Genomic DNA, 17538 nt, shown 5'->3' on the forward strand with positions numbered 1-17538 from the left:
ACAGTCACAGCTGAAATGGTCTACTAAAAGCTAATTATCATCTGTTTAGGCAGTTTTATGCACAAATTCCACAAACCTTTGGTTTTATTCCCTCAAATGCTTCTGGACATGATTTGTAATGGATGCAATTTATTAACTAAGGAGAAGGATTTCAAGTTGTCACTTTTTTCTTGGGATTTTCTGATGTTTTATATACAAAAGTGGAATATTTCTGCTCATTAAAAAAAAAAAAAAAGACCCGTAATATGTATGTTCTTGGTGTCTGACTTAAGGACTATTATGTGTTTTTATTTGTCTCAAATCTGGAAAAATAAAACAGGATGTTTTTCAGCTTATGATGAAATTCTGAAGCTATAATATTTTGCAAATGTAATGGAGACAGACGTGTGTAACTCCATTGTTCTTAATAGAGGCGATAGCGCCACCATGTGGGGTGTGGGGGAAGCGCATCAAATAAAATTCACACTTTGATCCTGATTCACTTTAATTAACTGGATATTTAGTAATTTATTTGAATATTTGCTACCAGTGGACCAAAGACGGTCTTTTTGCTCTGGTTATGTGGGCTGGTGGTGAGTGTGATCCGCTTCTACCTGTAAAAAAAAGGCGCTTGAGTGCCAGTGACGTCACGGAGCTCAGGTGTGGCAACAGGAAACAGGTAAGTTGTTGATGTACTGCAACAGATGGGAGACATCGGTGTTCGCAGAGGGCCTGAAGCTAATCTGTAGCTGGAAAGGAAGGAGTTAGAAATCAACGGTGGTTTGTTTATGCCGAGGAAGGAAGTGCATTGCAGGAAAAAGCGATGGAAGGGCTATAATTATCTACGAGCGCTCTCCCCCCCCCCCCAAGTCAGTTTGAAAAAGAAGCTCCAAGTACCACCTGGAAACATGAAGAAATTGTTTTGATAAACAAAAAAGAAGAATCAGAAGAAGAAAGATTTTGTTGGGTGATTTGATGCACGTCATAGCCTCCAGTTTACCTCGCGCCCCATCTTGTTTGAATAAGTTTAGATCTTGAGACCGTCTGGCGTAAACTTCCTGTTGAAGATTCAGGTGAGTACACTACAGATAATGCTCATTTTGTGTGTGTGTGTTGGGATAAAAACGGAATGAAAAGTGACCTTGTCTACATTTGACCAGCCAACTAACCATCAGAATCAAAATGATAATCGACGCCCAACAAACAGGAAACGCGGCTGCATCACTTCTACTGGACACCATATTTGACCTGCGCTCATGCTTAGTGAAATATGACACGTTTGACAGCTTTTCTTACTGAATGGTTTAATTTATCAGAGGAGAGATTAAGATTCAAGATTCAAACAACTTTGTTTATCTCAGACGGACAATTTAGTTTTGCGGTCTCTATTATAAGAAAATGAAAACCGATAACAAAACTAAAATTAGCATTCAGACATTCAACACGAGTCAGTTTAACAGATCAGGCCAGGAACAGATTTGCAGGTAACCAGTAATAAAAAACAAACATCAAAATGAGATATGACGTAATAAATAAATTAATAGATAGTCAAAACAATGTTGTCGTGACCAGAATATTGTAAAATTGACCAGAATTTGATTATTGTCGATTTGAAAAGTAGGGAAACTCATTAAAAGTTGATCAATAATAAAGTCATCAGTTGCAGAAGGGTGTTTATGTATTTGCTTGAAAATATATCGAATTAACATTAATAATGTATTGTTAAAACATGTCATGTTAATTTCCAAAATGACCTATTACTATTCTGAATATAACAGCCTAAATATTCTAATAAAATCTGGTTTGTTTCAGGGCACAGTAAGTCAGTGTGGACCTCTACATCCCCAGAGTTTGATAGATCTTTGCTAAATCATTGATAGAGTATTTAAGGAATCTTCCAAGTACAGGAGGACATGAGTTTGTTGATACTGCTCTCTTGTGGGAAAGTTTAGGCAATTTGCACAAAGATGACAAAAGCAATTTAATCTAATACAAGGTTACTACACAGTAATGCAAGAAGGACAACAAAAGAAGCAAAATGACCAAAAACAAACAAAAAACAGAACAGTTATAAGTAGTTATGATATTGTGGTGCAAAAGATAAAAAAGACTAAACATAATAAGTGATGAAGACAGTGACACTGATCCAAACTGTTTTCCTGCATGATCCCAAAATCAAAATGGGACATCTACTAACCTGCCAGAATATAAAAACAGCAGAAGAGCAGGAATTGTGTTTAAGAGTCTTAAAATAACAGCCTGAAAACTAGATGGATAAACACGATGAAAGGGTGAAATGAGTCCAAAGTGTTGCAAAGCAAGGAAAAAGAAAATAAAAGATGACCAGAAGTCAGCTTTCTTTTGTTTTCTTCAAGATACATTGCTTAACAAACATTTATGTATCTCTTTGTAAGGTTTTCATCATTTATTCTTGCCTGTAAGTTATTATAAAAAAAAAAAAAAAACAGAAGTAGCATATTTTTTTTATATTATAACATTTAAAATGACATGTTAATGCCACTAAATAAAAGTGTTATTATTAACATCTTCATTAAATTAAAATCTTAAAACATTTAAAAGAGTGCAGCTGCCTCATTCAGAAGTGTATAATCACACATCTGCTGCTTGTTGCCAAAACGTTCTACTTCATGGTGTGTATTTGCACATTTTTCATCTGAATATACAGGATTGCTGCAGCGATGGAGGTCATTGACCTGGAGCAGCAGGAGCCGCTCTCTGTGGAGAAAGATGGGACGGGGCAGAGGAGTGGCGCAGAGCAGCCGAGTAGAGGCAGGAAGATGGGATGTTATGAGAAAATGCAGCAGTCAGTGTCCAGATGGATGCTTCCTGAAGGATTACGCAGCGTTTACCTGGAACGTGCCAACTGCTGCCCACCCCCCATCTTCATCATCCTCATCAGTATTGCAGAGGTAGCTCTGCTCTGCACGTGCAAGTCACGCATACAGTAGAAACAGTAGAGCAGTCAGTATGGATTTGTGACCTGATTGTAAAACAGACAGCCTACATTTGGCCCAGTGATCATTACTCTATAGATTTACTGTGCTTGCATGTCGGAGAGCAGATACTGAGGGCAAAACACAGAAGCCTGGACTTGATCTGAGGTTTTCATGCAGCCTTCAATGTTTGTTTCTCTCTTTCTGTCTTTTCTGGCATCTGTTCCTCATCCTCTGAAAGTCCTGATTCATGAAGCCTAGTCCCCCCCCCAACAGGCAGTAGGCACACCGTCAATGAAAACAGTAGTTTTTATGAGAAGAGGGTTGAGGTTGGGTCAAGTAAAGCTGATCCCATCATTGATGGGAGATGCCTTTGCTTGAATGTGTAAACAGACAGAAAGCCTCTTTGTCTTTTAACATTTAGATTGATGCAAACAAACTCATCTTGTAGACTTAAGTAGATAAGTGGGAGTTTGGTTGAAATGGCAAACGGTTGGGAGATGCTGTGGACTTATTTGAATCATAGCTGTAAATATCTGAGTTATTATGTTTGCTCCTAATGCTCAGTAGCACTGCATGAGATGGGTGATGCAAAAAAGTACAATGTAGAAATTGTTGTTTTTATTCCAAAACAGACATGTTGAGCCTGAAGTCAGAGTTAGCATCACAAAATAGCTTTTATCACCATGGTAACTTGTAACCTGCTTTGGAGCAGTTTAATTTAAGACCTTATTGGTCCCACTGTGGGGAAATTCTTGTGTCTGAATAGCTCCAGAGGAGAGTTACTTAAATAAAACAAAAGAACAGAAAAAACAAGAAAAAAGGTAAATAAAACACCTATAAAATTCTATACAATATACAGATTATAATAATAGAGTATATAATAATTTAGTTGTTATCTGTGCTTACTGGAAAGTTTTATTGCCATGGGGATGAAGGAGTGACAGAAACGCTGCTTTACGTTGTGAATGCTAAGGCTGTATTCCCACTACAGGTCTTAATGCTTAATCCAGATGTTTTGCTGAGATTTGATTATTTATTTTTATTTTGTGTGTGTGTGTAGTTCAGATTATAATTGAATATAACCATCATTAGCCTTAGTCTCTTGCTGAAGTGACTACATGTTGCTCCCACTATATCTTACAGAGATTGAGAGGTGGTGGTCATGATGGAAACATACTCCTCTCACTCACCACCTCCACTGGGTCCAGAGGGCAGTCCAAGACAGAGCTGACCCTCTTCCCCAGCTTGTCCATCCTACTGTCTCTCTCAGTGAAAACACCTCCTCAACAAACCTCCTTATAGAAAATGGCTAAAGCAACAATGCAGCGTCATAAAGTGGATTGAAATATTTAAATGTTACAAGGCAGGAAAGCGTCATCTGTCTGATGACGTAACCAAACTGAAAGTATTATGTATTATGTTAAACAACCACAGCTTGTCAGCCATAAAATAAATAGTTCTAATAATTCAAACACTGTTGATAAACATTGAACAATCTTTATTGATCTTTTATATCTACTTACAACTACATTACAGTGTTACATAAATCATATATTTTCATCTTTATATGTAATTACATTGCTTCTGTGTTTATAATAATACAAATCAAGTATTTCTTTTATTTGTAATTTGCCTCAAAATCTTTTTATTTTTGTGAAAAGTTTTCCATTTTTCCATTATTAATGTAAGACTTAATTGCAATGGCTGTGGCTTTACTTTATCTGCAAACATTTGCCTGTTTAAAGTTGGGAGTGAACAACTCTAGCTTTGCATCTCACAGACTTCCAGTGCTGTTGCATCTGAATGCATGGAAATACTTTATTCTTTTCTGGGCATATTGAACCAAGAAAAGATGAGCTGGCCTGTTTACATTGTGCAGACTAATGTAAGCGTATAGACCTGCAGGCTGCTCTGTGCAATCACACTGGAGGGATTTTTGGAGTGAACTTGGAGGGATATATGTCTAATGCATTCCTGCTGCTGTTGTTTTCACAGCTGTTTTGGATTTAGCTTTACCCCGACACATATTTCTAACAGTTTTAAAGCATTTTGACAACTTACATGTACATTTTGTGTTCACTTTTTTGTTTTTTAGTTGGCGGTGTTTATCTACTATGCCGTGTGGAAGCCTCAGAAGCAGTGGATAACCCTGGATGAAGGCTTGTGGAACAGCCCTCTGACTTACAAGCCTAACTGCAGGCATGAAGCATGGCGCTTTGTATCCTACATGTTTGTCCATGCTGGGTGAGCATGGAGAGGCCTTTTAAACATCTTAATTACACCATGAGAGCTTCATCATTGTGGTTTTTTTATGCAGTATGATTTGCTGATTAAAATCAGTGGTCACTCTTGAAACTTTAGGTTGTGAACAGCTCACTTATTTTCTAGATTAAATTGGAGCATTGAGTTGATGCAGCAGTATGTTTTGTGCATCACGTGATACAAATATGAAGATACTTTTTATATTAGTAATATGATAAGAAGACCTGAATTGCTAGCTTGTTTTTAAAAAGACTGAAAAAATGTTCATGAAGTGACGAGCTGAAGTCTGGCATCCTGAGTGCCAAGATAACACAGGAAAACCGCACATCATGACCACACAGGAAAAACACCATCAAGAACTGCAGCCATATCTTTTATCTGCTCTGACTCAAAAACACCTAACAGGATATTTTCTTTGAAAATAGGATTTGTGTTGTAGGAGCTGATTTACATCACATTACAGTCATTTAGCAGACGCTTTTAGTGGTTAGGCAGAAGTGTTCAGGGTCTTGCTGATTTATTCAGCAGTTTTCTTATTGTAATGAAAAAAAAGATAAAAGTGATTTAAAGAAGCTTAAAGGTGAAGCATTTTTGTTGGTGCTGTTGATTTTCTGTTGTCCAAAAACAATTAAAATCACATAAAGCCAGACTGTTACACTGGCTGACATGTTCCTTTAATAAAGGACCACTTACTGCTGTTGTGTTGCTAAGAACAGAAACAAACCCCATTAATCCACTGTTTATTCCTTTTGAGACTACATTTGTCTGTCATTAACATTCGTGTATACCCCACCCCTGCTTTTCTAGTGTGGAGCACATTATGGGCAACTTACTGATGCAGCTGCTGCTGGGTATCCCGCTGGAACTGGTTCACAAAGGATTTGAAGTGGGAATGGTTTACCTGGCTGGTGTCATTGCAGGTGAGGATCTTCATCTGTCTCTTACTCTTTAACAACAATGAGCAAATCAAGCTTTGTGGGTGAAGCTAAGCTGTCTACATTTCTCGTGTTTGCTTGACATTCAGACGTGAACTTGTCTTGAAGTTGGTTTTTCCTGTTTGTGTTAGAAAGATAATTGCTGTTGATAATTTCTCTCTCAGGCTCCTTGGCCAGTTCCATCTTTGATCCTCTCAGTGCTTTGGTGGGGGCATCTGGGGGTGTCTATGCCCTGATGGGAGGCTATTTCATGAATGCAGTGGTGGTAAGTTTATAAACATTCAAAATCTCATGTAAGAAGGGTTTCAGGGGTTATCTGACTTTTAAACACACCTGCCATTATTCAGTGATAACTGACTATAACCATTTTGCAGTTAAATTTTTACCACCACAGCTTGGTGTGTCAAAAAAAAAAAATTAGAATTTAAAAAAAAAAAAAATACAATTAAAACAGACTTTCATCATCTAAAACTGCACGTTTGCTTCCAGAACCAACCCACAGGATTTCCCTTTGTTGTTGTTGTTGTGGTCACTGTGCTCAGTGTTCAAATTAACCAGACATTAAGTTTCATTTACTAACCACGTACAGGTAAAAAATATGCCCTATTAAATCCTTCATAAACTGTAGTAGCACACATGTAGTGTAGTTATTGAAATGTCCCTGTGGTTTGGTGTATGTTGGACAAACTAAAAGAGCTCTAAAGACCTGTATATCGGAGCATAAGACTGTCATACATACACAAAATATGGACCATGTGATCTCCCGGCATTATTTACAAGCCAACCGTGGCTCTGCAGCATCTTTGAATGGCTTGTGGCGTAACTTTTCTGTGCTTCCAATGAACTCTGTACATCTGTTCCAGATTGTCTATAGTTACCTGTAAGGTGTGTTCACTTATGACAGGAAGACATGGATGGTGTCGAAATGTTAGTCTCCATGAAGTTTGACAACCTTGATAAGAAAGAGCTGGTTGAGCTCCAGCTCTTTCTGCTTTTTGAAATTTATTACTTGGTAAAATAGCTAACTAGCAAATTCCTCTAACAAAGTGGAAGCTATTGTGTGGGCATTAACTAATTTCTCACTCAAAACAGTTTGACTCTTATCTTAATTTCTAACCTAACAGTTTAATTCATGAAAGATTCAACATTGTGGTTTTTTTTTTACTGAGCATGTCTTCAGCATTGCATCTAACCGACATAGCGTTAAGTCAGCCGCCGGGTAACGTGCTGATTGCAGTGACTGTTGTTTGATAACATAAAAAGATGGTCGTAATAAGAGTTTGTTGTGTTCATGGAAAGGCCTACATTAAAGTTTTATTACATCTCACAAACCACTGTGAAATTTAGCGCGATCTTTTCTTCTCTCCACTACTGAACCACTGCGTTGACAGTGATCGCTGCAGTTGGAGCGCCCTCTGCTGGACAAACTTTGTAATGACACCACCAGGACACTTTTTTTTTCTACATCATGCAGGGTGCAAATAATATTTATGTCAGCAAATTGGCCAAAAAAAATTGCCAACACTGCTATATCTACGAGAAGCTCATTTTGGTTGATCGATATATCAGTCGGGTTCTAGTCCTGTTGTCATACAGCTCAGTTTGCAACGCCGGCTTGATGGTTACAAGCACATGTTGATGAGGAGCTGAGCTGCTTCTGCTGATAAGGTGCAACTAATATGTGAAAAGTACTCTAAGTGAATTCAGCACTCATTCACATGTTATAGATCAATACCATATGGGGATTTGTAATTTTGTTAAAACTTTCCTACTTTCCACTGACATTATTACCAACATGTTTTTATTTTCAAGTACTAAATATTGTCAAAAGGTTACATAATAAAAATAAAAATGTTAATATCTAAAAACTTCTTAAATTTGTAGAATTTCCGAGAGATGATTCCTCTCCTTGGGGTGTTTCGAATTGTCACCATTTTGGTTATTGGTGAGTTCTGCTTTGTGTTTTTGCCCATCTGTTATTTTTGTAACTTTGCAACTTTTAGTGATGTTAGATTTAACATGCTTTTCTGTTTCCAGTTGGCACAGATTTTGGATTTGCCTTCTACAGAAGGTTTGCAGCTCCAAATGACAGTTACAAGGTAAGAAGTCATTATGACTGCATAGCAGAGAAAAACAAACTGGGCGTCTCTAAAGCTCAGCAGACATAAAAAGAACCACAAGTAGGATTCAACTGATCCAACTGACCTCACGCATGCATGTTTGGTGATGGGTTGGCTGTGTTTGCTTGTGGCTACAGAGAAGATCAGTAGCTCTTGCTGGGACATGATTATTCATGTAGATACGTGCCTCTGTACTGACCCATAATGCAGACTTTTGGCTTTCCATATACATTTAGATTTATCCTTTCAAAAACTGGATTCCTTATCCCCTCCCCCACTTGGCTGCATTTCTCCCCCTCTTCCTGTTCTGATATTTTGCTTTTGGGTGTTAAACAGGTAACACAAGTTTTTGGGTCACATTTTAGATGATAGTACCTAAAGGTTTGTTGTCAGTTTAACTTAAAAAATTCTCCACTTAGGTGTCATTTGTGGCTCATTTTGGAGGAATTGTGGCTGGAATGTCGATCGGCTATGTTTTCTTCAGCGCATACAGCCAGAAGCTTCTCAAAGACCCCCGCTTCTGGATTTGTATAGTGGGCTATTTCGTCTTCTTTCTCTTTGCTGTGGTTTTCAACATTTTCGTCTCTCCAGCTTCATAGCGGCGCAGAGCTGCTTCCTGAAATCCTTGTGCCCCTCAGGATGTTGGATTTTACTGCTGCATTTCAGAACAAAGTTGCTTTTTGTTCAGGGAATTTGTGAATGTTTAATTCATGATTTGTTTTTATATCAGTGTAATATTTTTTTAAAGTTCTAGAGTTTAAGTTGTGAGTTCAGGAGGAGTGGCGCCCCCTGCTGTTTTTACAGAGATTTAGAATTTAGTAAAATTGTGCCTTTGGTGAAGTGGGTCAATTTGGTTTTAATATTTTTTTTCGTTTACTCCTGATAGGATCTTTGTAGTTTCTTTGTGTGTGTTTTTGTTTGTAAAATTTTAACTTTGTGTACTTTCAATAATTTTTAGAAATGATCTGGAGACTGACAGTTTTTTTGGTAATTTTTTGTACAGGAAATTATGCTCAGATTGTTTAAAACATTTGTTTTCCTCTAAGTCTTCCATGTTGTCAACCCTCACTAACATCCAGTATTGATAAAATGTGCCTAAATGCAATTAATTCCTCAACACATGCTCTACATAAACCTAAGATATGACTCATTCATTCTAACTTTGTTCATAACACTGATATGTATAGAAAGTCAAAGGAAAAAAGGATGAATATGCTTCATGTTTGTGCTACATTTATTTATTTCTTCAGTCCTTCTTTAGTGCTTCATTTATTTTTTCTGTTTTACCATAAAGCCTTAACTGTATTCCTATTTTTTTCCTGAGTAACATCTTAACAGGACACAATGAAAATGCAAAAAATTCACTAAGTTGTAAAACAGTTTATGGATGCACCATCTCTTATGAGAGACAACTTATTGATCATTATTTGCTCTGGTTTATCACACAATTCCCAGTTTTAACTTGACAAATGTTCTGCAATATAAAGTGTGTGCTATGGTCTTGTTGCATTTTCTGTGTGGAAGGCATCAGTAGCAGACTGTAATTCAGAAACGCATTGTTAGAGTCAAAGATTACAAGAAAACTTGAAACTAAATACAAAAGAGATCTGTTACACTTATTTTTCATATCTGCATCAACAGTTTTAATAAAGTTAACTGTTTTTAAATGTGTTTTGTAAAATTTGAATGAATAAAGAATTATGAGAAACTAGTTTGAGGTTTTACGCAACTCTATTAAGTTTTTCTCTTCAATACAATATGAATATGTTTTACAAACTCATTGCATAAATATATTCAGTGCATCAGCTGGCAGGTACAGCATGAGACCCTCGTGCCTTATCCTTGAAACAGCAAGAAATCATATAATCTGTCTTACAATTCAAAATACTGAAAATAATCCTAAATTTAGCCCCAACTCCTGAGAAATGCACTGTTGAGCATTTCATACTCCATAACTTTGTTTATATATGGCTGGTAGTTCAGTAAAAAGTAGATGTTGTGGTCAAAACAGAAAAAAGGAAAAGTCTAAATGGTTTTTCCAATATGTAACCCCAGGGTCCCCAGCTGTTCCTAATGTATTTGTACTTGACTGGTTTGAATCAATCCTGCTCTACTAAGCACGAAAAGAGATTTCAGGTCAAGTGAGAACACCATAAACAATTAGCCGTTAACACTGGGTTTATATTTGTTTTATTTCTGTTCTTCATCTTTTATAAAGAACAGTATAAATAATATATGAAGCTGATGAACATTGATACCTCGATAAACCTCAGATAAGAAACCAATTTAAAACAAAAAGGCATTAAATGGTATGCAGAACTGGACCTCAAAGTTGGAAACCAGCAACTGGATTCACTTTACTTCATTTCTTCTACACAGGATAAAATGATATGAAATGCACCAGAACTTAATTGAAATCAGTGAGAAGCAGCAGAGTATGAAATCAGACATGATGACTCATTGATTACAACCATTGTAGTTTATTGATTAACAAGGCCACTGTGGATGACTGGTATTGATAATGTTTGTAATTCTTTCTCTTTGCCTGTACATATGAAAAACAGGTTTCAACTGAACAAATTAGATGACTCCTCAAATACACATTTGTTTACATTTAACGTGCTGAATGTGTAAAGAAAATTCCTGCTTCAGAGGACAAAAACAGCATAAACGATACTGTGATGTTTATACAATACAAAATTTTAAGTTGCATGTTAAATTTAAAAGTCAATTCAATTTTTTTTTTCTTTAATGATTGACTTAAGTAATGTGTAATTGGTTAAAAAAAATATATAATTCGGTGTTCAAATATTTTGTTTTGAAAATCAATCTAAATGAGCTAGTATTAAATTACATTTCCATATTTAATAAATTTAAGAACATGGTTATATAAAAAAATTATTTATGACTTAATGGAACCAGGAAAGTTCAATGGTAATTTTTAACTTAAAACCTCTCTGTTGTCAGATGTCCATGCTGTACACAGGTTTGGCTAATTTAATTTTTTATGCAGATGTTTATTTTAAGTAAATGTGGCCTCTTTTGGTGCAGGTTGGAGCTTACTCATTATTAATATAAATCATGTTCACCTATTTCCTGCTCTGGTGCCATGACCAGATGCAGCCCCACTGCTGTGAGAGCATGATCTAAATGCAGAGGTGAAGCTGTTGGTATCGACATTCTGGCATTTACAATAGTGTTGACAACAGATCAGTTGTGAGATTCTGGGGACACTGCAGAAGAGAAAGGTGACTGAAGTTAAGGTGATGTGCAGGGATTTGTGGAGGACATTAACAATTTTTAAAACTCTTTGTGACCGTGTCGGGGCTGCATGACCCGGGGGGATTTAAATCACCACCGGCAGTCCATCCATGCTGCTGCAAGGTAAATAAAGTACACTACACAAAGCTGTCAATCGTATATGAAGTCGAGCTGTTGAGGGGAATAGTTTAGATTAAGAAGACATTTTCCTAGTCTCTGTATATATACATATATACACACACATATATATATATATATATATATATTTATTTATTATTAAGAACTCATTTAAAAGTTGCCTTTATTATCCATTTAATGTCTAATTTACTTCCGTTGTGTTGTACTCATTCCTAATTCCACAATTTTTTTCTTTTTAAACTCATTGTTAATTATGTTGTACCAGTCATAATGGCAGAGTGAAGATGGGAGACTGGAATTTTCTTGGAGGAATTTTGGAGGAGGTACATATCCATTCCACTATGGTGGGCAAAATCTGGCTCACCATCCTGTTTATCTTCCGTATGCTGGTGCTCGGGGTGGCAGCTGAGGATGTGTGGAACGATGAGCAGGTCGACTTCATCTGTAACACTGACCAGCCTGGATGCAGGAATGTGTGCTATGACCTTGCTTTCCCAATCTCCCTTATCCGCTACTGGGTGCTGCAGGTCATTTTTGTGTCCTCACCATCACTGGTTTACATGGGCCACGCTCTCTACAGGCTGCGAGCTCTGGAGAAGGCACGGCAGAAGAAGAAAGCTCTGCTGTGGAGGGAGCTGGAGTTGGTTGACGTAGAGCTGGCTGTAGCCAGGAAGAGGATTGAGCGGGAAATGAAACAGCTTGATCATGGAAAGCTTAACAAAGCTCCTCTGAGGGGCTCTCTGCTACGTACTTATGTGGCTCACATCATCATCCGCTCTGTTGTTGAAGTGACCTTCATGGCAGGTCAGTACCTCCTTTATGGTTTTCACCTCTACCCCCTCTTCAAATGTGAGCGGGATCCTTGTCCCAATGCTGTAGACTGTTACGTCTCCAGACCAACTGAAAAAAGTGTCTTCATGGTGTTCATGCAGAGCATAGCTGCACTCTCCCTCTTCCTGAGCATCTTGGAGATCCTCCATCTGGGGTACAAAAAGATTAAAAAGACCATCTTGGATTTCTATGCTCTCACAAGAGATGAAAGGGAAGAACCTGATTATTTTAACGCCAACAAATCCAAAAATGAGTCTGCTGTGCAAACATGCACTAGTGCATCCCGAAAAGCAACAATTGCTTCTGCACCCAGTGACTACAACCTATTGATGGGTGGGCAGGGTCCAAATATGTACCCTAACCTTATGAAATCGTTAACTTTTCTACCTCTTCAGGGCCAACAGGATGTGGATGATTCCAAATGTTCAGCTCAAAGGCCCCCAGAGTGTAATAACATCTTAACAACCATCATGCCCTGCTCATCGTGCTGCGACTCCCCAACTAAATCAAAGCAGAAGTCAGAGAGCTTTTTTCATCTTCCTCACCACAGTGAGGAGGATGACAGCAGCCAGAGAGAGAGTCCAGAGCCTCCAAAATGCCCACAGAAGGCAGCTCATGCTTCCTCCTCCCCCACCCTGCCAGTAAGCATTTCAAAGAGGCCATGGGGGGCTCATGGCTCCTTTCAGTGTTCAACAGTGCCGGAGAGTAGAAGCTCCGACACAGATTCATATGGAGGCACAAAATCCAGCAGCATACCTCCCTGCAGTGAAATGCCATCAAAACCAATTTCACAACATCAAGGTCGGCCCTCCACCCCTGAATCGCTGGATGACTCCAGCTTAGGATCCAGGCACAACTCGAGACCACCCTCTTCCAACTGCAAAGCATCCATGGCAAGTACTGCAAGCAGCAGACGAGCTCCAGACTTAAAAATCTAAACTTAGATACTGGCTATATAAATAAATCTAATGGAAATCTCAGCTAAAAAGAGTTTTCTAGCTTTTTTTCCTTTTTAACTAATACACACCATTAAAAAATGTATTAAAAAATAAAAAAAAAACATGTACAGCATTACTTTTGGTATGTACACTTTTTAAATAAACACATTTTTCTATTGCGTATAATTGTGTTTCTTTCAAATAAGGAAATAGATCAAGAACAATGAACCAAAATTACAATTTATGCTGACAGCTGCATCATTCATCTTGGCATTGGGCCAAATATGACGAGCTTTTACAATGACATTTTAGCCAATTCACGATAACATCTTTACTCTTCCTCTTTGACTTTATTGGTTTGTCAAACCACATATTTCCTCTTAATAACTGTTGCAATTCAGTTAATTTAGTACCATGGAGTAATTATTTTTGTCCCATTTCCTGCTTTGTTTCATCTGTGTTGCATCATAGGGCACTGAAGTTTAATATCCAATGATAAAAGTACGATTTGGCCGAATAAACATTAAACATATTTCTGAACATTTCAACCAGCAGGTAAGGCTTGCAGTACTATGCCCCCCCCCAAAAAAAAGAAGAAAAAAAAAAAAGAAAAATCCTCCCCACCCCACCCCTGGATAGTTACTAAATGGTATTTGTTCATCTAAGGTGATGCCTGAAAACAGTTGTAAATGACAGGGATAATTACAATATCATTATTCGAGAACAGCGAGAGACTGGATTTATATTTAGTGACATGAAGAATTACTATATTGTGCTTTATTTTTACCTTTGACATTCTTTTAAACTTTGTACAACTGTTTTATTCACATCAGAATCTTGAAAATAAAGTATATGAGCATCCCTGTTACACACACTGAAAGCAGAAAATAAAAACAGTATAATCAAATATCTCTTCATAACCAATTTAGTTTACAAAAGAAATATATAAAAACATGTACAAAATAAGTTAGATTGTAAGAAACAAAAAACACCCAAAACAAATAAAACAAAAAAAACAAACCAACATGACCAGATAAAAGTTCAGGCTTTCACTTTGCTGTGTCATCTTGTTCTTAAATTTGTTCTAACAACCCTACTTAAACAAAAAAATTATTTTCTAATGCAAAGTGCTGTTGGGCTCTAGTTAGCCGTGCTTCCATCTTCTGATGCAGGCTCATATTGCTGCAGCTAGAAGCAGAGACAGTGTCTTTAAGGATTTTCATAATAAAAAAAAAGGCATTACAGATTAAAACAGACTTCAGAGCAGCATCATACAGTTTAATTGCCAGTAATAACTTAAATGACACACTTAGATGACACATCTGCAATAAAGTATACCATGTACGTCCATACTCATGACAACCCATTCTATACAGAACTAACTCTGAAATACCACAATGTTGAAATACTCCATTCACTTCACATATTTTCAACTTAACCAAAGTAAATTTTATGTAATCCTCTTCTACGGATATTACAGCAACTCCTGATGGCATTTGCTGGTGTCCTTTTGCCTACTAGGAAATCCAAATAATCAGTTTTATCATGTATTTAAAAGAAAAAAAAAAAAAAAAAAAAACTCAACAATAATATGTGTTGTCAGGAAATCCTGCGTCAGCAGATTTAACAGAAAGCCTGAATTAAATTTGTTCATTTCGATGAATTGTAGCCATCTAAGGAGACAGTGCCCCCTTGTGGGCAGAATTATTATTTTAAAAACATTACCTTTGCTTTGAGGTCTTTATTTTCTGCTGTCAGACGTGCACACCTCTGCTTCAGGTCGATGACCTCCTGCTGCAGCGCCTCAGTATTGGATGAAATTTGGCCAACAGCACCAAGGTGCTGCTTGACATATCCGGAGGGAGTCAGTTAAAGAAGCTCTGCAAAGGAAATTCTGGACATTTCTGCTTATTTTTCATTTTGTTTATACAGTGATGGGTGAGGACATGAGGTTTAATGGTGCAGGGAAGGCAGGACTTGTGTTCAGAAGGATACTCCAGCGCATTGGTGGGCTTCTCTGGTTGTTCGTACAGAGACACAAAAACTAGAAAACACACACAAACCAAAAATATGAATCACTCCCTGGCATAAATGACTATATCCCACATTTTTGACAGTATTCATTAAGCAAAGTTCTTGTACCATACTTTCAATAATTTCACTGTGGTTATTAAGTTAAACAATACAGAAAATCCAAATTTCTTTTTAGAAAACACTGATATTTCATTTTTACAGACAATTGTTTTGCGTGGACAGACACAAAATTAGTTTGGTTCTGTTCATTAATAAGCAAGAACTTGGTAGCTCAGCTGGTTAAGCAGACATCCCATAAACAGAGGCTAAAGGTCCCTCATGCATCTGTCCAGGGTTTTAATTGTGTCCTGAGGACATCTGACTTTCTTTCTCTTCCTACCGTCATGACAACATAGTTTCAAATAAAGGACCAGTAGTGCTTAAAAAAAAAAAAAAAAAAAGCTACTGTCTCTACCTTTTAGCAGAAAAGAAAAAAAAGGTTTTGTGGATTATTGGTGCATTTACAGGCACACGTGCCTGCCGATGCAAAACTGGATCGTTTATTAAATTACGGATTGATTTTTCAATAGACCTATTTGTGGTAAAATTTGTCATATTTAAGTTACATAAAAGCTTTTTATTTGTTTCCTTCCTAATTGTCCTTTAAACAGTAGTCGTGGAAACATCCTAAATACGCATTGTAATATCTAGACTGGGAAAAAGCAACATTTAATGATAGGAGGGAACGACATGTCATCCCCTTCTGAGTAGTCTCCAAGCCCAGTGAGGTATGATTGCGTTTTAGAGTTTTAAATAAATAAAAAAAAGGGTATCATACCGCTGGTGAGGCTGTCAACAACTCCAGCTTTTTCCAAGTATCTTCGAAACTGTTCTCTCTTAGAGTCTGAGGCCTGTATAAAGACAATAAATAATGCCATGACCAATTAAACACATTAAATGGGTTCAAGCCGTATACATTGAGCATTTCCAAAAATGGATAATGGATTTTCAGTAATTACATGACTGGCAAAGCAAACATATTTTCAAAAAAGCAGAATTAGCTCTAGTTTTAATTATATAATCTAAAGTAAACATTTTACAAAGCTCTATCCTCAAGAAAATTAAGACGAACTTTCACAGGTGGTCAGTTCAATTTATAATCAACTCCTTACAGCCTCCCAACGTGCCTGTATTAGCTTAATTAGAATATTAACATATAAGTTGGCAAGAGCCTTTGTAAACATAAAATGTAATCAAATACACTTACTCTATAGTGTGCCATACTAATTGTCGGTTATAAAGCTACTATATTTCCTATCCGGGTTGTTATCTGAGCTCCTAATTGTGCGAAACACATAAAATACCGGGTCGAAAAAGTTTGGGTTAAAACGGTCGTTTTAACGAGTCTGCTTGGCTCAATGATGCCTTCAAGAACTCCACGTTAAAATGAGAACATACGTACACCCGTACGGTTTTTTTTTCAGCGCTGATGCAGAAAGAGAAACTCACTAAATAAATAAATAAATCTGATTTTATATATATATATATATATATATATATATATGTATATATATATATATATATATATATATATATATATATATATATATATTTACAAACTCCTGAAAGCAATTAAAGCTTAGATACATATTATTATTTGTTATTTATTAAGAAACACAGCTTAGGAAATCATACATCGAAAATATTACATTAAAATATGTACATATAATATCAATATTGGTGCAAATTAAATGAATTAAAATAACATAGAATTATGTTTTAGTTCCTACATTCTATAACGACCATGAAGGTCTCAACTTGACTTGCGTCTACTTAGTGACATATCTCCATCTGCTGGTAATGTCATATAATAAAACTTTACACTTTCTGTTTGATTACTGCTGAACGTTCTTCATTAAATGTTCCCATCTGACAGCTAACAATTTATAAGACTTTGTAACAAAATTGCAACACTATTAAATTGTTGTCAAATAATAAAAGTGTTCATATTCTTGTTATTTCAGTGCTAGGTCATAAAACAAGTCTGAGTACTAGTCAGGTGACAGCGACAAACCTCAGAAGAATGACAGATTCTTCAGCCAAT

At 36.8% G+C, this 17538-nt stretch overlaps 3 protein-coding genes across 3 annotated transcripts; 2 read left to right on the plus strand and 1 right to left on the minus strand.

The window, feature by feature from the left end:
* The first annotated feature begins 654 nt into the window (after positions 1–654).
* Positions 655–9964, plus strand: rhbdl2 (rhomboid, veinlet-like 2 (Drosophila)). Its single transcript, XM_041989230.1, has 8 exons — positions 655–1052; positions 2666–2909; positions 5032–5180; positions 6006–6118; positions 6298–6398; positions 8018–8078; positions 8171–8232; positions 8673–9964. The coding sequence occupies exons 2-8, from the start codon at positions 2679–2681 to the stop codon at positions 8850–8852; spliced, it is 897 nt and encodes a 298-aa protein (XP_041845164.1). The 5' UTR covers positions 655–1052; positions 2666–2678; the 3' UTR covers positions 8853–9964.
* Positions 9965–11917: 1953 nt separating this feature from the next.
* gja9a (gap junction protein alpha 9a) lies at positions 11918–13421 on the plus strand. The gene has a single exon (XM_041986843.1). It carries the CDS (start codon positions 11937–11939, stop codon positions 13419–13421), a length of 1485 nt encoding a protein of 494 aa, XP_041842777.1. The 5' UTR covers positions 11918–11936.
* A 1119-nt stretch (positions 13422–14540) lies between these two features.
* LOC121641005 (c-Myc-binding protein-like) lies at positions 14541–16863 on the minus strand. The gene is made up of 5 exons (XM_041986844.1): positions 16702–16863; positions 16273–16345; positions 15417–15465; positions 15147–15276; positions 14541–14609 (listed from the first exon to the last, which is right to left on the minus strand). Exons 1-5 carry the CDS (start codon positions 16714–16716, stop codon positions 14562–14564), a joined length of 315 nt encoding a protein of 104 aa, XP_041842778.1. The 5' UTR covers positions 16717–16863; the 3' UTR covers positions 14541–14561.
* Between the last annotated feature and the right edge of the window lie 675 nt (positions 16864–17538).

This window comes from Melanotaenia boesemani, chromosome 6, assembly GCF_017639745.1.
Source record: "Melanotaenia boesemani isolate fMelBoe1 chromosome 6, fMelBoe1.pri, whole genome shotgun sequence".
Classification (NCBI taxonomy): Eukaryota; Metazoa; Chordata; class Actinopteri; order Atheriniformes; family Melanotaeniidae; genus Melanotaenia; species Melanotaenia boesemani.